At 40.9% G+C, this 24,428-nt stretch overlaps 1 protein-coding gene across 1 annotated transcript in view; it reads right to left on the reverse strand.

Annotated features, from left to right (window-relative positions):
* Nucleotides 1-3,594: 3,594 nt before the first annotated feature.
* gro (TLE family member transcriptional corepressor groucho) overlaps nt 3,595-24,428 on the reverse strand; it is a 76,324-nt gene continuing 55,490 nt past the window's right edge. The window contains exons 11-17 of the mRNA XM_018447683.1: nt 10,127-10,180; nt 9,511-9,702; nt 7,581-7,796; nt 7,048-7,115; nt 5,990-6,268; nt 4,706-5,309; nt 3,595-4,356 (exon numbers count right to left, since the gene is read on the reverse strand). Of these exons, the coding sequence (XP_018303185.1) occupies nt 4,249-4,356; nt 4,706-5,309; nt 5,990-6,268; nt 7,048-7,115; nt 7,581-7,796; nt 9,511-9,702; nt 10,127-10,180 (1,521 nt within the window). The 3' untranslated portion in view covers nt 3,595-4,248. The remainder of the gene's footprint in view (nt 4,357-4,705; nt 5,310-5,989; nt 6,269-7,047; nt 7,116-7,580; nt 7,797-9,510; nt 9,703-10,126; nt 10,181-24,428) is intronic.

Below are 24,428 nucleotides of genomic sequence, written 5' to 3' on the forward strand. Positions count from 1 at the left end.
TTTAGCATCCCCTACGCCTCCACTCTCGATCTTGATTTTATCTCGAAAGTACCAGTGCGAAATCGTATCGCTGATCGGATAAAAAAGAAAGAGAAAACCCAGAGCGTGTCTCTAAATGTTCATACGAACGATTTGTACGAAGAATGGATACGTATAATCTCTGGCGCGTAACGATAACGTTATTAGAATTTTTTTACTTGTATATAAGCAACGGCGATACTACAGAGAATATTAAAAAAAAAGATAATCCGACGAGAGAAAGAGAGAACGAGAGAGCGCGGAATATGGGGCATGCGATGTAGTCTGAAAAAAAGAAGGTAAAAAAAAGAGGAAAGCAAACTGTAAACATTAATGTTTTTAACGATCTTGTACACACGGAAGAACATGTAAATACATGGATAGATTATCATAATGCGAGTATAAACATTTAATGTTTTTAACGATCTTGTACACACGGATTACACGTAAAATGTAAATACATCGAAAATTATCGAAAGCAAACTTGTGATGTCTTGTACTTACTTTCTCCTTCTTCAAGTCTCCTATTCTTTAAGGTATAGATATCTTGCATCAATAGCAATTATTAACAATAAATTATTTCGCTGCAATATTAGCGGTAGTGAACGTATATATTTTCTCTTTTTACCCTGTTTTTTAAGTACGATTGCATTATTATTTTGCGTATTACGGGTATATAACCGTTCTTATATTTAAGACCATTGTAAGTACAGTCTTCTCTGTGATAACTGATCATAGAACTTTATTAACATCTTAAGACATTACTTAAGGTCTTAAGATGTTATATGGCCCAGTAATTGGTTTATGACATTTTAAGACTATACTTAAAATGGACTTAAAATAAGAACTGAATATTGAGATTCATAACATTTATTTAAGAAAAACAGCAATTGCGCGTCTATGTTTCAATCAAAAATATTTCACTTGTGTCTCTAATTACGTAAACAGTTTGATAAACCGGTGAATTTTTTACTTCTTTTTTACTAAAAAATCGACTTATTTTTTTAATAGTCTCTTTAAAAAATCATTGATTTATCAAAATGCTCATGTAAATTGTTGTTTATATGCGATCATAGAGTAGCCGACTGAATTCGTCATGCGAATTCCGACGGTACGTTTCAAGAAAGCGCGTAAAATTCATTGCGAAAAACGAATTTATTTTCTTTTGTCACACTGAGAGAGGGAGAGAGAGAATATTGGGAAAATCCAACTCGATGCGACAAACAACAAAGAAAATCATAGTATTAAAATTTGTTACATATTATTATTGCTAAAAATGCGACGGGGAAAAATGGAATAGATTCTTATTTATTTTCTCAAGAAATTTGTGGATACGTCATCATTAATTACATGACGTATCTTTCTCTACATATAATGCATTAATCAAACCTTTCAGTTTTATTGTGTTCGTCAGCAAGACGAGAATCGCGAGAACCATTTTCATCGCGATCAAGCTCAAATAAAGTAACCACCTGTTTTTTCTCAAAGTTCATTCGGTTTTAATATACGTCAAGAACACAATAAAGGGCCGTATAATTTTACGAAATTACTCATTTCGGTAATGCATTACAATTCGCGCTCGTCTGCCTGTCGAGAATTTCATTCGGCTAATTTTCGGGCGAAGATCAATCGAAGGCATAAATTTTTACAAAACTGCTTTTTATTATGCTTTACAATCGGACTAAGCGCCTCAATTATCATAGATTAATCATTTTTTTTTAACATAAAGACATCTTGATCTCAATTCTGCAATGTCGATTTATTAAAGAATAATTAGTCGGTATTTTTAACTAATATTAAACGTCGCGACAAAGTTGACCGCTTCTATTGATCTCCGCGTGTCGAGTGTCACCTAATTAAAGTAGAGAAATAGTTTTGTTTCGATTGTGCACGGGGGATTGTACTTTACATAGGTATATTTTTAGGTCGTGTTCCGATATACACTAAAAATCCCAGTACTAAAAATCTATAGTTCACGTTACGTGTGCTATAGATTTTCAGTATTAGCAGTGTATATCGAAACATGGCTTTAAAGAGTTCGGGTGCACGCCGTACATCGACGTACACCGTGCGTCTTGTTATAATTGTTAATCACAATCGTCGAATATGTACAAGGATTCTGTACAGGGATTCGTATTTGCCATTCGTCGTCACGCATACGCGCTATATCACGTAGAAATTCGATTATTACACATAAGTATCGTACTATATTTACGATGCAAAAAGGTATTCGTTCATAAACTAGTTTATACCGCGAGAGCTGTATAAACAGCGACAGGCATCGTGACACTGATACTGACAACGACAGGATCAGAAGATGACTCGAAGCCCGCGCGACGTGCTATCGTCTCGCTCGGCAAATCACTATTCAATACAGCGTAATTTTTCTTCATCAAAATTAGAAATTATCGAACTAAATTAAGAATCTAATGATTTGCGCGATTATTTATAACAAATTAGCTTTACGTCAATAACGAATATCTCAATAATAAAAATTTGCGTCAATCAAGCCTCTAAAAAAATGTCATAAGAACGCAGAAACAAGAAAACGTCCTACACTTTTAAATGCCACTTAAATATCTCTTGTGTCCGTTTCCACCAAATTAGATCAACTTTAATATCGGTTCAACTTAACTTTTCATCCTTTTCTAGTTCTGAGAATTAAGGTTAATCTATATTAGAATGGAAACAGGCATTAAACTTCTTTGCACCTTTATACTGGAGGGTAAGGAAGGAAATATGATTCGTTTGAAGATACAGCGGTTGTACAGAAATTCAAAATGATGTCTCGACGATCACATATCTGTTTACTAAAAAGCGTAATACGATTTTTCAGTGAGTAGGCCAGGCTAATCTTGATGCCGTACCACTTTATCGACCATCCATTTTAGGCGCGTTATAATCCTACATTCATGTAACTACAAGATCATATATAAGGTGAATCTAAATTGTTCGTTGATACTTTGGAAATCCAAGATCAAAATAAAAAAAAATGTATGAATTAAAGAAAATGCTCGAAATGCACGTCTTTCGCTATAATGCGTTGATATTTTTCAAATTTTCAAAAAAATTCGTAATATACAGCTTTATTTTGATCAATCTACAAACCAGGATATTTCAAAATCCTTAGTTTAAGACAAAAATATTTCAAATAAAAGTCGTTCAGTTACTAAGGGGAAAAAAGATGACCTTAATTGACCTTGGATAAATTAAGGAATAAAGTTCGAGATGAAGATGATGATCTTGACACGTTGTCCTCAAGCTCATCTTTTCTTCATCTCAAACTGAATTGCTTTAAGATAGTAGATTGTCCTGTTGATTTTTAAGCTCCACCACTCGTAAAGCACTTAATGAAGAACTTTATTACAGTGTTTTGGAAAGATAATAAACAGGGTTGATAAAAGATAATTTTTTTTTAAACACATTTTTTTAAATATGTTCTTAATACTTCGTTCATGTTTTAAACAGTATTATAAAAAATTATGTTAAAACATGTTGATTAAGCATATTTTAAACAGTTTAAAACTTGTTTGTGATTTTACCAACTCTAATAATAAATTGAGTCATACAGCGTGAATAAGCGCGAATAAGCTTGAGATATCTTTTTAAAATTTATTATCATTCAGGAGAGCTAAAAACTAAATGACTTAAGCTCGTTTAGCATTTTTGCCTTGTTCTATACTCTTAAACACGTTTCCCGGTGGTATCGGCGTGCAATCAAGAATCACCTTGTATATCTAACATCACCGTTTGCAAAGGCTCTTCTCGTTTACTTTAGTGCGTATGCGAATCGCTCCGGTTGGATGGAACGTCGTTCCATCGTCAACGCGTACGCTCGTTGTATACACGTGACAAATAGAAGTCCCGTCCGCGCGCAGATATTACGCGTATGTACCGTAATCGGCGGAGAATCGGGACGCGCACTCGCGAAATTGGGACGCGCACGTGCAAGATTAATATACATCGCTGATCCCGCTCATTCATAAACACGCGCGCACACACATCGATTTTTCATTCTTCTATTTGTAATTTCGTTACAATACAATTTCGCGTATGCGTATATGTACACATTTATCAGTCACACTGGCTCTAAGGCCGCCGAGAGTTTCCCTACTTTCGGGATCTCTTCGCATCTTCCTTCCTCGCGAAAGGGTAGAATACACATTAACGAAGTTCATGATTCTAATGTTATTAAAGGAGGAAAGGCAAGTCTCTTTATTAGGAATAGGCTTAGTAAATCACTTCGTATACAGTGGCCTTCTTGTCCCCGGATCCGGTCACAATGTACTTGTCGTCCGCGGAAATGTCGCAGCTCAGCACCGACGACGACTCCTTGGACTGCAAAGTTTAACAAAAATATTGACAAAATAAAACTTACGAGAACGTCGCCATTCAATTTTATAGATATTAATTTGTCGTTTTGAAAAGGTTTTCTCTCCTAAAAATTTGTTTACTTTTAGTCAAATTGAGTTCAACAAATTTTTTTAAAAATAATAAAATACAAGAAAAAAAGACATAATTTATCCCAAAAGAAAGTCCAATATACATATAGATACATATCCAATATACATCCCGTTTTACAAGAACGTTAAGTTTTAGGACGTGGCTGGATGCCAAACGAATACAAAAAATTGGGGCAAAGAATATAAATTATCCCGTCAATTAGTGTCTGCATTTAAATACTTGCCTGAAATATTGAAGCACCGTACGGCGTACGCCACGCGTTCAGCAGATTGTCCTTGCCAGTCGAGACGAACCACTTGCCGCAGGAGGCGAAACGCAGCGATAACACGCAGGAGTCGTGCAGATGCAGCTGGTACTTGTCGGACTTGGTAGCATGGAGTACCTCGACGTTCGAGTTCTCCATTCCGACGGCCAGCCACTCGCCGGTGGGGCAGTAACCGAGGGAGAATATCTGCGAGGTGAAGTCGTGCTGCTGCAGCTGCCTACCCTCGCGAAGGTCCCAGGAACGCACGGTATTATCGAGACCGCCGGTCCACAATTTTGATCCATCAGCAGAGATGTCGATGCAGGACGCGCCGTCCGTATGACCTTGGAATTGCCTGACCAACGACTGATTCTGCAAGTCCCACACGGCGATATTACCGTCGCTGCAGCAGCTGAAGCAGACTTTCGAGTCCGGCGAGATCGCCAGGGCGTAACAAGCAGGCGCCGACGAAGTTAATTCCGCCTTAATTCTAGGCGTGGGACTAGCTAAGTCCCAAATGCTCAGTTGACTGGCCTCTCCGCCGACTATCAAGGTTCTCCCGTCAGGCAGAAGTTTCACGGATCTGGAAGGTAAAACATGCCGATTTCGCCAAACGTCTTCCGCTTAATTATTATAGTTTTACTGTCAAGAAATTTTATTTTGATAAATATAGTCACTTTAATCTATGTCAGCGTTTTTCAACCTTCTTCGTGACACTAAATAACGAGCCAAATTTATCGAGGTACATCATTAGATGCACATACTTCAACGCTCAGCATAGGTCTTTTATTAGATACCGCCAACGCAACATTCAGAAATAAACAGAAGTTCTAAAGTTTCTATTTTTTATTTTGTTTAAAAAGTGGTATTGCAATGAGACGATACTGCTTTGGTTAAAATGAAAGTAAACACAATATAATTTAGATAATTTTTTCAAAAGATTTTTTACTTCGCGCATTACTCGCTTTTTATTTATTTCTAAATTTTTTTGCCTTTTTTAGTTTCTTTAAAATTTCACAGCACACTTAGAAACCTTTTACGTTGAAAAACTCTGATTTATGTACTGTAATAACTCCAAACCAAACAACAATCTCGTCTCCTTTTCTTTACAATAAAATTATTAGTCACTACCAGAAGAAATGTGTGACTTTATTCGCTACCTACTTTATGAGATCAAATCGTGCACGATCCTTTTCGCGAAAGTATCTAAAGAACGGAACGTTTAGACGTAACAGTGAGATACCAATCACTCAGAGCTCTCACCTAATGTAATTGTCACGTTGCAAACAGTCCAGCTGCGAAACTGGTTTCACGCTGGCGCTGCCGACACTTTGGCCGATATCCCAGACCTTGACGCAACCTTTGCCGCCGGTGTAGACGTACTTGGTCGGATTCGAGATCGTAACGGCACAAACCACTTCGCCGTGTGTCAGGGTGTTAATCTGACGTGCGTGACGCGGGATACCCGGTCCTACCAGAGCGTCCGTGGGGAATGGTACAGGCTGCAGTTGGCCCTCGCCGTTCATATGGTAGGAGTACGCCCTGCGCGAAATAAACGCAAGTGTTGAACGCTCTTATCGCGAGGGACAAATGCTAGGGAGAAGTGACTTACAAGGGAACTTTCGTAAAATGTCAAATTTTGATTTTAATGAAATTTTGTGTGTGTATACATATGTAGGTTACGTAAATAGCTGAATTTATAGAAAATATCAGTTGCGACTAATAAATGATTTTAAACGGTGAAATCAATCCTCATGCCGCTTTACTACGACGACTCAAAACAGAAAGTTTTCCAGAAAATGAATTTGAATATTTTGAATCTTTAAAATTTTGTATAATATTAATTTTAAATAATTTCCGTGCAATTTCTGTGCAATAATTGATTGTAGAAAAATAAAAATATGTTCTTTTGAAATGTTCTAAAGCAAATTCTTTCTTTTTTTAAATTTCCGTTCTTTTCCTGCAAGCAACTAAAAAATGACATGAAATATTTACGTCATTGTTGTAGCAAAAAGCGATATAAAGAGTTTTCAGCTTTTTTCGTTGTATAAAAATTTTTCGAAATATAAAAAAATGTGTTCTATACTGATAATTTTTAAAAATAATTATTTTTTTAAATTACTTATTTTATTGCCTTACTTTATATAAGAGATGATTTCATCCTTTAAAACCGCAATTAGTATTATCTAAATTCTCTCATCTATTTATGTAATTTATATGTATACAAAGTTTCATTAAAATCAGAATTTGACATTTTACAAGATTTCCTTGTTAGAAAGATCTAAGACGACTTTTTTTTCACGTAAATTATAATTACGTACGGTTTGCCACCTGCGATGTTGTTCAGTCCGTTACTCGCGGGTATCCTCATGTGACCGTCGAAACCGATCTGCGGAAGAGATGGTCGCTCAGTATTGTGACGCACAGAGATGAGAAAAAAAATAAAGGCGCGTTTGTTTATAGCATAAAAATACGAAATAAATGGCCTTAAGAAACGGTCACCGTCGATTTGGATGATTCTTATGCGAGTGTGACACGAGATTGATCGCGTTTTAACCCTAGGAGGACCTCTGCCAGTTTGACCTTTCTGATCATTCGATATAGATCCTCGCTAAGTTTAGATTCCATCAGATTCGATCTAGATAGCTTTACAGTATCCATGAAGACAATCGAAGAGAAACGCTTATAGAACGTTTATAGAAGTCCTTCTAGGGTTGAAAGAAATTAATGTATAAACGGTTGCGATCCAAAATCAATTTGTATTTTTTTTTTTCAGTCGCATATAAAACTATATTAATTAATTAATGAAAGCGTGGTAACGTAAGGACTAAGGTGTTACGGGGTCGTGAATCACCATGGAGGGCCGCGCGTATGGCAAGTTGCTGTATGGCGAGGGCGACTGCGGCGGCTCATTGCCGCGGGATGGCAAGCCCTGATAACCCTGCGGTGGCGTTTGCTGCGATGATGGCGGATGATAGACCCGCGCCAAGGACCCAGGGATGCCGCCCATAGTTGGCGTACAACTGCGCGAGCCCCTCGCCGCCGCCACAGGTGTACCCGGCTTGTCGACCTGGCGAACGCACGGTGTTTGCACCCACTTTTGCAGACGCTCACTGTGTCGCAATCGTACTAAGCTCTCTCGACCATGCCGATTGCAAATTTGCTGACCAACCATGTCAGCCCCGATATTTTTCCTTTTCGTTTCGTTTCGCACGCGGCGGCAGAGAGCCGCTGCCTCGAGACGATCGATCGAGTAAATAAAAAAAAGTACCGTGTTGTCGCGGAAATGTTACGATATGATTAGGGCCGTCAAACGCAAGAGCCTGCGTCGAGCAGAAATTGCGCTGTACTCAAGGCACGTATTATGGAAATGTTTGAAATGGATTCCGATCGGAGTTATTTCGTTTCCCCTAGAAAACACAATAGAAATCTAAGGAATAATTGAATAATTCCGATCGGATCCCGTTCCGAATAATTTTATAATACGTGCCTAGATGCCAAATTCTTTTTCGATTCTTTAACGAGAATCGATCCTTTTCACAATAAAAAATCGAATTGCCAGCCGATTCTTGGATTCATTGTTCAATCGATTTTTTCTTGCATCGAGGAGATAATCTGAATGCCAAACAATTGAATATAATTGATTTTTATCTATAGATCCAACCAATTAAGGTCAAAGCACAGAACCGATTCGTCTGATTCTGATTGATTTATCAGAATCCTTCATTTCATAGAAAAGAAAGACTTTGATTGGTCAATTCTTTTACAATTTATGCGTTATATAAAGGTCTGTGCTTTGGTCTTTACGTTCAATCATTCAGCGAACAGGATAGCTCAGATAAAACACAATCATAATTTAAATCATAATATTACAGAACTACATCATGACGTAATTTGATACTTAAAAATAAACTTATAGGCGATAAGTAAAGTCATGGTGACGTTCTTATGATAGTATTATGACTTTTGTGTTTTACTTGGGAGGCTGTGTTTAGAAATTTCACTCAAGTGACCCCAGTTATTTTATCCTTGTTATTTACTGAATGTAATTTATTGAATTAAATAATAAAGGATAAAATAATATATAATTGATCATATAATGGTGAATTATAACGATCATTAATGTTACAAATAGCTGCCGAAGGGATGACTGGAGAATTTCATAGGGTACATTCAAGTATAATACTACAACTGCTCACTGAGCGCTCAGTGAGCGATTGTGGTACTGGTTATTGAATGCGTCCATAGTCCGTGCCGGTCGCGCTTCTCTGATTATTTAGAACTTTACACGTTACGAGCACATACATTTCCGATTTTGTGTGTAAAACAGTATTTAATAAACAATATTAGTGATAATGGATTTAATTTAACTCGATTCTTTAGAATCAATTCATTTTTCCTTTGTTTGATTATAAAAATGGTGGTTTTCAAAAAGATTTGAAAAAATCGGTTCACTTTACAGAAAACGGCATCACTTGAGTGTATACAACGAATTGCGCTCGATTGAAGATACTTTTACAATTCTTTCAACAATCGCACAGTTTTGTTACACCATCATTTGCCTCTTGGTCATCGTTCTATCCTTAAAAATAAATACATAAATGAGTAAGAATTTATAAAGAAGAAAGAGATGAAACGTCTGACGACCCTAAGTACCACGCAAATAGAAAAGATCGACTTTGAAGTTCGCTCCGCGAGAGGGTTTTCGGTATATGTATGGGCGACAGAGTCACGACTGGGCCGGGTCGCAGCGCCGAATAAGCTTACTCTCCGCGAGATCTTACATCTTTACTTTTCAGAGACGGTGTACTACGGGCGGAGGAGCTGCCGCTGCGCGACGGCGGCCTGTCCTTTACGGATGCCGAGCCCGCGCCGGATACCGGTCCGCCAACGTGGCCCGGTGCGCCCAGCTTCTCCAGGGTGCCGTTTTCACGTGGGTCCGAGTGCTCCCCGTTCGCGTGCGGCGACGACGCCTCCTTTCGCGATACGCAAATATCAGGATTTCGTTAAACGAACACACGCAATATCCTACTTAAGATATAGCATGCGATAGCACCAGTCTTTTTAAATTCGGTAATATATCTTTATCCGCAAAACTTTTTCTCTCGTTTCTTAACATCAAAATAGATTTTTTAATAAGATTTTTTTTATAAATTTTTATTTTCTAAATGTATAATATATACAAGCTTGGAACAAAATCATTTCGCGTCGTTTTTCCCGACAACAACATTAGTTTTAATTGACATTAAACAAGTGCAAAGTTTAAAACTTGCATGCAAAGTATAATTATGAAAGATAACTATAATTACATGTAAATAAATGTGATATTACATAAATAGAGATATATATATATTTTTAAAAATTAATGGATAAATGACGCTTTTTTAATGACATTCTTACCTCGTTCGCCACATCGACGACCAGATCCTGGTCGCTCTTTTCAGCATCGCTTTCCTGAAAAAGTCGAAAAGATATATGAGACGATGATAACGACACAGTCCACGTGAGCAATCAGCCAGTCCACCGAGTACATGGTCGAGCTTTTGATGCACCTCCCGTCCAAGTAGACGTGCAACTCGACCCACATTCTCGCATGTCCCACTGACGGACGCACCCTCCGAGATGCATTATTAATCTCGATGCCTCGCTCACGCGATGCTCCGATTGTGCTCGAACAATAAATTAACGGTACAAACGCCTGGAGGCAATAAGCTCCGGCGCACGGTGTATCGACGTGAGCCCATGAATGCGTAATCTGACTCGAAGTCAAAACGTTTACGCTCAATTGAGCTTGATAATTAAATATTAAAATATTCAAAAAAAATTGCGTTTATTCTGTAATTCTGTCGAACCTTCGCGCTCCTGTAATCCGAATTCTACTCGACAGCGTGCAAGTAATTAGCAAGAATAGTGTTATCACAATTACATTTCTCATTCGTGAAACAATTTGCGGCTATCTTACGTATACGTTTATCTTATACCAAGCTATATATCTATAACAAGCCCGTTACCGTCCCTGCAATTTTGCGTCCATGCTATACGTGGCCGTAGCACACGTATATCGGGTACGGCTAATTTATGTGGCATTTATCTCGTAACACTACTTATCGGTTATCTTTCACTCGGTGCAAGAGCGGAGACCCGCGCCTTGCTCCGCTACCGCGCTCCGTCCTCTCAGAACGTGGCACATAACGAGCTCAAAGCAGGGCACGCGATAGTAGCACTGCCCGCCTAATGACGTAATATTATCGCAGCGTATAACGTCCCGTCGATGCACCGTGCACTTTGTACGTATGTGCACGAGAGGATTGTGCGGGTGAGTCGCATATACGGACGCACGAAACCACCTGTGCGCGTCGCGAGCGTTTTAAGTAATTCAGCTCTGGCGGGTATTTAAAAAATTCCCCCGCTAACTACCACACCGGCCGTCTAACGTGATCTTATCCGACGTCCCAGCGCATGCATAAATTACATTCGACTGCTGCGCAGGAGAAAATTGTCCGCACGGTTTAAGGAAAATTGAAATCGTAGATTAGCAAGAAGCTCAGAGTAATTTAAAAAACTTAAAATCTACGTACATTTTCTTTTTTTTTTAGGCGTACCTTCGCATTTGTACTTGAATGTTTTTTGCAGCAAATACCAATGCATTTAAAAGACTTCAAACAAATAGATTTCTTTTAGATCGCCAAGTTAATTATAGTATTTAAAGGTCACCAAGATGTTTTTATTTGTTATTTCATTGTGTTTTGATTTTATTTGAAAAGAAAAGTTTTGCGCTGAAGAGCAGGATGCGTTTGGCTCAATCTTCTGAAGGCCAACATTTTTAAAGATACGAGAACAAACAACTGAACGAGATAATCAAAAAGTACTTTTTAACAAACATAGCCAGACGGATTTCCGAGAAGAAACGCGTTAAATGGACCGCGTGATTAACCGGACTAGGACGAAATCGCAATCTGGCCGTGCCAGATATCCTCGAGAGGGATGTTTCGAGCTGCTAGGGACACGCAATAAATTTGTGTACGGATGATGAGCTTGGGTAAATAGAGAAGGCAGTGTGGTGGTATTGATTTCAGTGGTATATTACTCGGAGTGGCGAGAGCGAGGGGGGAGGGGGGAGGGGGGAAACGGGGGTGCGAGGTGGCGTTCTAGAGTGGCGGGGGGGGGGGGCGGGGGTGGGAGAGGGCGGGGGGGATTAACCCGCTCGTTCTAGCGTTAAATATGATACAAATGTTATCATCCCTTCTATTCCGTTCTCCTGTTTCCCACCCGACGGCGGTGGCGGCGGCACACGAACCACGAGCGACCATCCTGACCCTCCTGGCCCCTTCCACCCCCTCCTCGCCGGCTTCGTCCTTCGCTACCACCGCCACACACCTCCTCTCTCCCCCTCCACTCTCTCTCTCTCTCTCTCGTGGCGCTGCTTCCTCCGTCGACCTCTTCCCTCGTTTAACCCGGGGATAGCGCGGGGATGACGGTATTAAGGGCAGCTCTATTATTCGACCACCCAACCACTCGACTCTTCGCTTCGAGAATTCTCGAATCCTTTTTTTTTGCCCACTCTTCCTCCTTCTTCTCCACTTCGGCTCGTTTCTTCCTTCGCGACCTCTCGTCTCGCTCTTCGCACGTCTACCCCAGGTACTTTTCTGTTACGGTCCCTCCGCTCCGGATCCTTCTCCCCTTCCTGCTACCGAGGTCCTGTACCCTCGTTCCGTACCAGCCACCTTCTATCGAGGTCCTCTGTAAACAAACGCACGAGAGCGAAAGAAGAATCGAAGGCTTTCCGTGTCTCTCCTCTTCCCGCCGTCTACTACTACTACTACTACTTCTTCTTCTTCTTTCACTTCCTAGTCTCGTCTCCCGCTGCTGACTTTCGCAAAGTTAAGCAAGTGGCTACGATGGGAAAAGCGGCGTGTCCGCTCTCGAACGGGAATGGGATTATCCGACCATACGAGCGCTCGGCTATTGCATCGCATACGAAATCCGTCGCGTTCGCCGATTGCAAATACGCAGGGATATCATTTGCACATCGACGTTTAATTTTCGCTGCGAGGCGTAAACTCTCGTAAAATTCCCATGCAAATTTAATTACACGGTACAATTTGTAAAACTCCAATTTTACAGCTTTTAACATGAAACAGCTGCAATACATAACATGGAAAATGCGTGAGTACACTCATTGTGACGCGAAAATCAATTTCTCCGAAATATCTGTCTTATTACTTGAATGAAGAAAAGAAAAATCGTATGAAGATTTTAACAGACAGAGAAGAGTTAGATACTACGTGGCTTTTGACGTCAAAGCGTGTCTGGTTTGATACGAAGTACCTGGCAGAGTATTCAGTGTATTTGGTTTAAGGCGACGACGCGCTAGTAAGCATTGTTCCATAACTTTTACAAGGATGACCGCTTTTATGTTTCGTAGCGAGGACGCAGTGGAAATGTATTAAAGCGATTATGTCGCGTGCGCTGAATATACATGGAGGTACGAGAGGCAACGCACGGAGGGTGAGCACGCTCGTCGACGACAAAAATCGTCAGTCTCCGCTGTGACGCTCATTGTCGAGAATAACAGTAGGTCAAAGGTGTACTTGTCGCTGCGAAAGAAAGTAATAAGCAATAGGTACATTTATCTCTTTACTATCTCTTACTTCAAGAGTATAGAAACTCTCTGAAAATGTCAAAATTCGAGTATGTAGAAAACAAGGGTGAGATGTGATAATCACTGCGATCACGATAACGTTATGATGTAAAGAAAGTGCGTGATTATCGATAATGATGGGTGTCGATAAATAACGAGGAAACTGACTTCGGAACTGGCTTAAAACTAACATCGAACTCTCTGGCAAGTACGTCTCTTCGGTGCAATAGTAATCTCGGCTTCGGACTTTAGAACTCAGAATCCGTTTCACAGACAGTCCGCTTCAGAACCCACGCCTTGCTGAATGCGTTCCTTAATGCGCCCTTAATGCGGGGACTTGTACGCGCATCGCGGAAATTGACGCGTTTCGAGGCTGCGACCCGAAGGTGATATTCCTCTTGTTTTCCCTCTCTTTTTTCTCTCGTCGCGCGGCGACGAGCGACGAAAATGTATTAAAGCGTTTTTCCAGCGTGGAAAGGCGCGAGAGGATGGAAGGGGTCATCGGGGAGTGGAAGGAAAAGAGACGAAGACACAGACGAGGGCGAAGAAACGGAAGAAAAGGGTAGCAGTCGTTGACGGAGAATGGGGATGGTAGGGGATTTAGTTCCGGGAAAAATGGTCGTAGGACGGAGGAGAAAATAAAGGGGAAACGGTTCGTATGAAAATGTAATTAGGGGAAGCGTGGAAAAGCTCAGCTCATTGCGGCCTCCAACCTTTTCTCACTTCTTGCGCTCTCTCTCTCTTTTTCCTTCTCTCCTTCGCACGCATTTCCGCCTTTTATTTCCTTCTACTCCTCTTCCACCTTCGCGCGATTCCACGTTGCCACCAATTATGATTCCTTAATCGCGGCTTCATTAATCGCGATTCATTCATCCGCGCCGATGGCAAAATTTATCACTAGTATTTTATATACTCGCGATACAACTAACGCGATCACATTTATTTCTCCCGTCAGCGCAACCTTGCGTTAGTTTTTGTCGAATACAGCTCTTAAATCTATCACGGTTTTTTAGCAATTACACACAGAAAAATATCATTTCGTTGCTGAGAAAAGTGACTACTTTCTCAATTTATTTTCTTCCTTTTAAGTAGTTATCTTTAACAAAAAATATTTTCTTGATAATAATCTTAAAATATACTTATTACAAATTTTAGAACTCATTATTATGTACTCAAAACAAGAGTTTATTTTCTTTTGAAGAACATTTTAAAATTGATCGAAGAAGCGACTTTATATAATAAGCAAATTGATTTATTTTAATTTAATGATCTTGAATGAAATATTAAATTTACTAAGATTTAGAATATATTTTGAATAAATTTGATGTTTTTAATGAACTTATGATAGATTTGCGGTTATATGAATTCTTAAAATACTTGGAAAAAGTAATTACTACTTGCGTATAATATGTATCTTTCTGTACGTACCACTTCTTAATGTTTGGAGTCAGCACTAACCATTTTTATAATTAATCTTATTTTATTAAATTTTATCGTGAATTATACTTTTTGACAACTCTTAACTCTGAGAGTCTACCCTTCTCTCTTACTATTTTTAAATTTCTAATTGCTTTTGACACAATTTTCAAATTAACTCATTTATAATGGAAACCATGTCTACAATTGCCAAGCAGCTCTTATTTTACATCTCATGCAGGGAGTATTCCATCTCGTGGTTCACAATAAGATACATTTACATGTAACATACATCTTTATGAGTACAAACTAAAGATGACTTGAAGAGAAAGCCAAACCGTCCAATTACATTATTTTTAACCAATTTATTATTGCGCTCTAATTATCTGACTCATATTTGTTGTATTATTTCATTAATTTCGTGAGTATTACTATTCTACATTTTTAAACTTTAAAAATTACATATATAAAAAAAATTTGACATATATATAGTCAAATTTTTTTATATATATAATTTTTTTTCTTTAATATAGAATAAATGTATATTCATAATATAATAATATTGTTTTATATATGTAGAATAAAATGTTATAATAAAAAAAACTTATATTCTTAAAGTATTTCTTAAACCACCAGAAGATACTGCAAAACAATTGAATTTCTATTAAGTACTTTTAAGTGCTTTTATCTCTGAAAATAAGGAATACAAGACTTGTACCACTGTTCTAAGGCTCAGATATCGTTACCAGTGGCAAGCGTTCGATTACAGAATTTCGAGATGTTGGCGTCGCGACACGTCCCGACGTCTCGCCGCCGGCATTCGATGTCTATCGTCGCATTACGACATTTTACGTCCCTCAAAGATCGTTCGACGGTAACGTTCGCCATCTCTGGCTCGTCAGTTTTGCGGTCAGACGCATACGAGTTTCTCTCGTTTCCGACGAACTTTCTCTCTCTCTCTCTCTCTCTCTCTCTCTCTCTCTCTCTCTCTCTCTCTCTTTCTCTCTTTTTTGTAACCATAGTTTGCACTTCCCATCGCCGATCCTTTATAGCCCGTAAATGTTTTTCGGCATCGCCGCTGTGTGAGAAAATTAAATTTGAAAGTGGCCAATAGCCTCGCGCCGCGAGAGCAAAGGGCGGCTAGGAAGAGGGGGGGAAGACACGCGGCGGCAGAAAGAGAAATAAAAGAGGGAAACAAGCGAGGGAAAAAAAAAAGGAGAGAAACTGAGTTCGAAAGAGGGTAGGGAAGGTAGGGAGGACCTTCTGCTCGGCGAGAGGATTTCAACAGGCTCGTGCATGTCGTTTTTCCACGGTGTGGAAATTTACGGGCTCCTTAAGCTCCTTCCGCGCCGAAAGCACATTTGCTTCTGACATCCACAACAGACCCCCTCCCCCCGCCCACCGCTCTTGCTACCATTCTCCTCACCTACCCCCGGATTTCGCGCGCATGTATGGGGCGTTGGCGTTTTACTAAAAGCGCCGTGTCTTACGATGAGAGTCGTTTCTCTGACATGACGCGCAGTTGACGGCGACTACTGCACTCGCGTGCTATCTCGTAAATTTTAATAGTCAATTATTATATTTCTCCCAGTCTAATTACTTACATCGATATTTTTTCAACTTCTCAATAAAATTTGGAATAGGATATCTTATCTTCGTAAAATTTAAAGACGTTTAATAAAAGAGGTGTCTCTAATACAACGTCCTCTTTCATCCACTTTTAGCTCACAGCAATACCGATCACTCTCGTTCAGGGTTGCTACAAAATTGAAGATCGGAATTGTTAAGAAAATCGGAAACGGTCAGGAAAGTCAGGGAAAAATCAGAGAATTTTGTAAAATATTTTCTAAAAAATAAAAATTCTTGGCTTTAAAGAAGTTTAATGTACGTATATCACACCTATGCAATTTTCGAATACTGTCAAAACTTAACAATTAATTAATTTAAATTAATCTCTCAACGAAATATTTAACGGTTTCCAGATGAGAATGAAAATACAAAAAAAAATTTTTTTAATCATTAAAAGTCAAGGAAATCATGAAATTTTGTCTGGAAATCGGGGAAAAGTTATAAAATTTTAGGATGAGGAATTGGTGACAACCCTGTCGCTCCAAGACACCGATGCATTTGTCCGATAATTACTTTATATGCAGCGTGAAAGGGGCGGCTCGCCCTCGTCATTCGATAAAAGCGAATTACAGTCGATCCGTGCAGCAAAGCGCGGTACGATACATCCAAGTGTGTTCGCGGCCGCGACCACCAACAACAAATATTCGCACCTCCGCGTGTGCGAGTCGGGGTAGTAGTCTCGTCGTTATAAATCCACTTGTTGTTATGCCAAGCAGCGCGAACGCCGCGCGCGATATTAAACCTCCTATTAAATGTTCAATCAGCGCGTCCTTATTGCACCGCTTTGAACAATATTCATAATTACCTCTGGCGAACGAGAGAGAGAGAGAGAGAGAGAGAGAGAGAGAGAGAGAGAGAGAGAGAGAGAGATAACTCGATCCTCATCGTCAAACGATTATACTACAAAGAGTCACAGTGGTGACGACAACGACAATGTCGTTCCCTTCTCGTTCCCTTAGTGAGCCATCCTCGGCAAAGGACCCGGCCCGAAGGTGGTCCGAGTACATCCCGGGCGTTATAAAGAGCGAAAGAAGCATTCTCGAAAGGTGCGAAACGCGCACACGTATATATACATACGTATATATGTACCCACAGGGTGGGAGGAAGCAGAGAGCGACGAGGCGAGAGAGCAAGTTGGAAAAAGGGACGCGCTCTCTCGATGCGCTGGAAAGAGGAGAAGGAGGAGGAGGAGGAGGAAGTGGGCCGGCAGGAGGCGTTAGCTCGGGATACGCGGACCCGTCATACAATAAATACGATATTTGCACTCCCGCTTCCACCCTATCCCACCCTCCCTTCATCGCTCAACCCCATCCATCTATCCATCCATCCATCTATCCATCCCGCGGTGCAGGGGTGACGGAGGAGAGTGAGACGGCGGTTGTACTCTCTCTCGATGCACAGCCAGGGTTCGGCTCCGTACGTACGGCGCGAGTGATGGAAAGAGGGATGGGAAATGGGAGACGAGGGTGAGTAGGTCGCGAGAGGAGCGGGAGAGAAGGTGCTCGGATGGGTGGTGAAAGCGTTGGTCGGTCGCGGCGAAGGGACGCGAAGCTCTGGCGCGAAGCGAAACGGCGTGGCGGTGTTGTGCGTGGTGTGGTGTGGCGTGGCGCGGTGTGCTGCTGTCGGTGGGCGGGCGGGAGGGTCGGCGATGGTATAGATTTTTATGTCTGCGAGAAATACAAAATGATGGATATAAACCTCCTCGCCACGTCGCCGTGTTCCTCTCTCTCCCTCCCTCTTTTTCTCTTTCTGTCTTGTACTATCTATCCGTCTCCTGTCTCTCTTTTTCTCACTCTCTCTCTCTCTCTCTCTCTCTCTCTCTCTTTCTCTCTCATCCTTCGCCCGTTCTCCACACACTCGCTGAGGGTAGTACACGAAGTAGTAACACTCGTGTACACAACCGCGCGCGACCATACGCGTCCGTGCGCGAGATACACACGTACACGCGCGTTTCACACGAACGACGCGAGCCGACCGTACAACCTCACCTCGCTTACAGAGGAGGAGGAGGAGGAGCAGAAAGAGTAGGAGGCAAAAGAGGGTGAGGGTGAGGCTGGTGGATGGAGGTCTCTTTCCGCCCGGCGCTCACGTTTCCCCACACCCCCGCGCGGTCACCCCTGGCCCCCGAGAGCAGCCGCGAACCTAACCCAGCTCCCCTCCGTCTCGCCACCCTTTCTCCCCCCCCCCCCCCCGGCCGCCACCAACCCCTTCGGCTGTACATCGAGCGGCCCCCGCGTCCCGATCCCCTGCGGAAGCTCAGAGCGAATGTTTTGTCATCATACCACCCTGCACGCCACCCCCAACTCCCCGAGCAACCGCCCTGGCCTCCTAGCACCCTCTGCCTGCACTCCTTCCCACCCTCTCGTCGCCTCTCTCTGCCCCAAGGCGCCGCGGCAGATACACTCGCAACCACGTACACACCTCGAATTTCCGCTTTAGGTATCCCAAGTGCTTCTTGTGCACGTGCACGTATGCGTTTCATCGTTGACGTCGAGAGGGCCTCGTTTCGACGCGTGTACGTGCGTGCATGTGTGCACGATACAGAAAGGCGTCAAAGCGCATCGATGCGTGCATGAAAGCGCACGCTTGCAAGCGCGTGTCGATTTGTAGGCGTTTCTTTGATTCGAGGCTGACTTTTTTCCACTGTTACAACTCCACGGTTCGCGATATTATGAACTGAGCGCAACAAACAGGAGTTACAATTTTCAGTTAACAATTTTCAACTGCAATTTATTGAGATTGATGCTCGCGCTATTTTCCTCACGCGTCGCGTATCTGTCATGCAGTGATACTTACGACAGATTAATAAAACTATAATAAGTATCATTCTATTTTGGAAATAATATCGTCGCCAGAGTATTATCTTTTACGCTGATCTACAAACAAGTCGTTAAGCAAAAAGAGAGATAATTTCTTAAATGTTTTGCGAATTAAATTATCTTAGCGCCATAATTTTAATGAGTTAAATTATTTTAGCGCCACAATTTTGAGGTTTATTCTTCATACGACAAACACCGTTAATAAAAACATATCTCAACGATGATAAATGCAATATTAAGAAAAAAATATTCTATTCACCGTTGTTAATATTATTTTACGTCTCGGCATGCACAACATAATGCAAAGTTTATAAAAGCCCTGCGAGGGCTTTCGTGTTGACCGCCTTTCTTTTCGTCGCTAAAGAGCAACGACTGCGCTTTTTTTTTCTCGGCGCATTTCTCTTCCCTCACTACACCGAAAAAGAAACACATCTATGAAACGAAATTCGACCCTACTCTTCTACTTTTGACGCGTCCCAACTGATGGATTGATTACTTAATTAATTCATTAACACGGTCTGACGCGTTGATCGACTGCACATCGCGCTCTCTCGATGGATTCTTTCATTTTTAATTCTACTAGTTAAATAGCGGTGAAATACTCTTATTTTTCCGTTAGTTTCAACTGATTCTGATTTTTAGAAATTTCGCTTATAAGAAGATTGATTTTAAATTTCCGTAAACTATATTATTACATTTTTATTCGTACATTTTGTCTGAATGGTCTCATTCAAGGCGATAAACTTAATGAAACGTTATTGATCAGAATTGAAATGGAATAAGGGGCGCGTAAAAGGGTTTTCGACATCGAAATACCGCGTCGTAAAATAGAGAAGCTTTGAAATTCGTAGTTACGCCACTGGGTTGGCCGCTACAACCGAGATCGTCGAGATCTTTATATTCCTGGCGAGGAGAGCTAGTGGAAGAGGCACCAAGGGATGCAGCAAAGAGAGGTGGCGGGCCAAGAGGAAGTGGAGGAGAAGGAGAAAGAGATGAGACGGAGCGGAGAATAAGGAAGAGACAGATAGAGACGGGGGTGAGAGTGAGACGAAGAAAGACATCCCGGTATCCCGCCTCGGCGAGAGGAAGACAGGTCCACCGACGTCTCTCACGAGCGATTGTGAGAGGTCGACAGAGCGTTTTGTAACAAGAGCCCGCCCGTCGGAGATATCGACTGTTCCGAGCGCTCGCGTCTGAAAAAGTAATAAGGCGCAAAGACGGATATAAAATTTGTTACGCCGACCCGAATTGATGAATCCTGCTCCGGCTGGCGGGAACCTCACGGGACCGGGAGCTCACCTTTTTGTAATCGATAACCAAGTTATTTACCACTTAGTGCCTGGGTGAATGGCGATCAGGGGATTGAACACACGGCAAGAAGTGTGGTGGCATCAGGATCTTACTTTCTGTTCGTACAGACATTTGAATTCAAATTGAATAACGAAAAAGTGTACGAAAAGAACGGTTTTGCTAGAATATCTAAAAATGTAACTAGAGATTTAAAAATAATTTTGTTAGACCATCATACAATAATTATGTAAGATGCTCAAACTAGTTACTAGAATGTCAAAACTTTTTACAGCATTCTTTATCATATTTGAGATTGTTATGTATTTATTTTGATAGCGCAACAAAATTATTTTCAGATCTGTATCTAGCTCAATTTTTAGATACTTCAGCCAAATTGTTGTTTCCATGTGAAATTTCTTCAACGAAAACTTTCATTCGTCTCATCAAAATGTGATAAAATTACATTATAAAATACTGTTAATAAATATCGATAATCTTTCGTTTATAAGAAATTGATTCCATTTCCAATTTGATCAAAGAATCCATATACGGAAAAAACGCTTTTGTTAAAGTCTACAAAGAACTCTGCACTAATTAGGTACATGAAAAATTGGATCCCGATATGAAATGAGTTTCGTTATTCATATATATATTATAGTTTATAATGTGGTGAATAAAAGATGTTATAAAGGCTCAATAGTGGATAGATTTTAATTTATCAAAGTTATGATTTATCAAAGGTCTGTTGTACTATATATAATCTAGGAGGCGATATGGTGCCTTGTGAACATGGTGAGCTTCCTAACTTTCGGGATAATCAATTATAATTTCAAAAATTTTCTGATACATTAGTGTTTTTCATTTTCTCTATTTCGAGATTTCCAAAATTTCTTTTCTTTTTTCTTTATTTCATTCTTATCTGGGATTTATTTAATTCTGGCATTTATATTCTCGATACGGGGAAGCTCATTATGACAAGTTAATATTTGTTATATTTTATATATGTGAGTTTATGTTGTCTCTGAAGAAGGCTAAAAAATGAGCCGAAACATGTAAGCGCGTTTAGTAAAATAAAGAAGTTTTACGCTTTATATATATAGTCGTATTATTTGCGCAACGTCTTCCGCGCTTGACTCCTATTGCCCATGTTTTTTCTTAGTTCTTATAATCTAGGAGTATATATAGGTTATATATAGGTATATATATATAAGTTTTATTTTTTTTTAAACACCTTAGCTTAAGAGAACTACCTATACTTTGAATATATTTAATTTGTAATGCACAAATTACCGTGTAGACAAATTGTACTGTCACTTACACGTTTATTTCATCATTGCTGTTTAAATCTCGACAGAGTCCGATTATTATTATTAATTTTAAGAATTATTTATTATTTGAGCTATGTGTCTGTAACATTTTTGTTTACCACATTATAAGCTACAACATATATAAAAACCAATTCATTTCACTTATAGGATCCAATTTTCCATATAATTTTAATGCATAACCTTTAGTTACATACAAATCTGAAAATAATCTTGTTGGACTATCAAAATAATTATAGTAGAATGTTTAAGTTGGTTGCTAGAATGTCAAAACTTTTTACTACGTTGCTCATTACGCTTGAATTTCCTACACTGAGAAAAATGTCTGATTGGATTAATTGGAATTCTGACTGACAATGAGATATAATCTCTCAGAATCTTTTAGTTCGTCCATTTATTTTCAATGTAATTATTTTAATAGTACAGCAAGATTATTTTCAAATTTGTACACACTTAAATTTTTAGATACTTCAGCGAAATTGTGTATATAAAAAACTCATTGTCAAAAAAAAAAAAAATAATAGATATGAGACACTGTGTAATAAAAAAATCTTTCAATGTGCGTTGTCTCGTTAAAACTGACACTGGTTTAAGTACGAAAAAATTTTAAGTAGCCAATAAGGTAACGAAGTGCAAATTATTGAGTGCAAGGGATAGACCGCGAAGCGTGCGCGGCGCGAATCGGAAATAACGCGGAAGGATGATGGATGAGGGATTCTCGTGGACGCGGGATTCTCATTAGTACCACCACGCGCAACTAGTTAGAAGTCCGGTGGCGTGGCCGAGCGCGAACGATAATCGACCAAGAAGTGCGCAGCTGGCATCGCGTAATACTCCCGGTGAACGTATTATTGTTATCTAATCGTCGCCGTTAATACGCGGAGGCGGATCGATAGTCGCGATTTAGAATGACGCCCGTGGTCAACAGAAAACTACGATCTTACGCTCACCAGCAGCTGCGAGATCGATTCGATTGCCCGAAGCAATAGTACCGAGTCTCGACATCCGACGTTGATATCGTCAGGTCTTGTATCACATATGTACGTTTGGTTAAGGTACCATAAAAAGGTACATCGATAAAATAAAAATGCCATAAAAGAATCAATAGATCTTTACAACTACAAAAATACTCTTAAACAAATTTTATAAGATACGTCGATGCAGTATACGATAAAATAATTTATACAGAAACGTGACATAAAATAACATGAGAGACACGAAAGAGTTTCTTCCCGTCTAATATTTTAAAGTCACAAATTACAATTAGCGGAAAGAAGGAAAAAGGAAAAATGTATATCTGTTTCGCGAGAGTTATTGCGCGAGAGATCAAGGGATACGTTGTAGTTTTATCGTTCGCATTCGACAAAGACAGTAGTGGAACGACGACAAATCACACCGAGGATCTTTTCAATTTCCAGCAGAAGGCGCAGCCCTCTCGGTGAGTTGACAGGTGGAACAGGTGAAGGGCGGAGCGTCGGCGCGCGGGGGTCGAATTGCACCGGGGAAAAACCGTGCTTGCGAAGTAATCGAAAAATACAGGAGCGGATCCATCAGGAAGTCCCGAGTTTTTTTTTTTTTTTTTTTAATATTATATCGGCGTTGCTGTTCGCGTGGAGCGTACGAGTGGGTTATATTATATACGTATACAGTCGCGATAGAGGAAGACGGATAGAGCGAGGAAAAAAAAGAAATGGGGGGAAAAAAGAGACAGAGCGAAAAAAAGGACGGTGATACCGTATAAGAGTGAGAAGGGCGGGCGAGTGCGGGGGAGGGATGCGAATACAAAAACGAAAGAGGAAACGAAGCTGCGCTAGAGAAGAAGAAGAGCGAGACAGAGCACGGGGAACAACGTACCGACTGACCAACGGGGTTGGACAGTGACGAGCGGGTAGGTAGGACCCACAAAATAAACTGAAACCAGCCCCCTCCTACCCTCTGCGCTATCCCTCGTGCTCTCATTCTAGCCGCGTCACCTCCGCCTCCGTGCCGCCTCACCTCTGCCGCCTCCACCTATTCTCCCGCGATATACCCCCCTCGTAGCCCTCGTCCTGCCGACCCAACCCCCGCTCGTTTCGTCCACCTCCGCGGGTGCCTCTCTACCTCGGCCAAATAAATTACACCGCCTCGTGACGCGAAAAAATCCAACGAGTTGCCAGAGAGTGAGTGAGTGAACGAGGCAAGAGGAGGAAGACGAGAGATGGAAGGAGGAACGCGCGGTGCCGGGAAAGGGGGTGAGCGACGTGCGGGCGGGAACGAGACGGAAGAGGGCACATCCGAGAAAGAGAACACTCTCTCTCGTGTTCGCGTGGGGGAGGGAGGGAGGTGCAGAGAGAGGGTGGATAAAGGCCAGCACGCGGGGCGGAAATAAAGAGAGAACGAAAAAAGTGGAAGAGGTTGGAGGTGGAGGTTGGGTACCGTGGTCCGCTTTAATTGGTTCGACGTGGTCAGATGAAAAATTCAACCACCCACCCATCCCAACCCGTCCCAACTCTCTTCCTCCACCTTCTCCTCCGCGCTATCTCCACCTCCTGTGCTTTCCGCTGTCTTTCTCGCTTTCTCGCGCTATCGTATCGTTCACTCTT

The sequence above is a fragment of the Mycetomoellerius zeteki genome, unplaced genomic scaffold, assembly GCF_001594055.1.
Source record: "Mycetomoellerius zeteki isolate Tzet28-1 unplaced genomic scaffold, Tzet1.0 scaffold106, whole genome shotgun sequence".
NCBI classification, from domain to species: Eukaryota; Metazoa; Arthropoda; class Insecta; order Hymenoptera; family Formicidae; genus Mycetomoellerius; species Mycetomoellerius zeteki.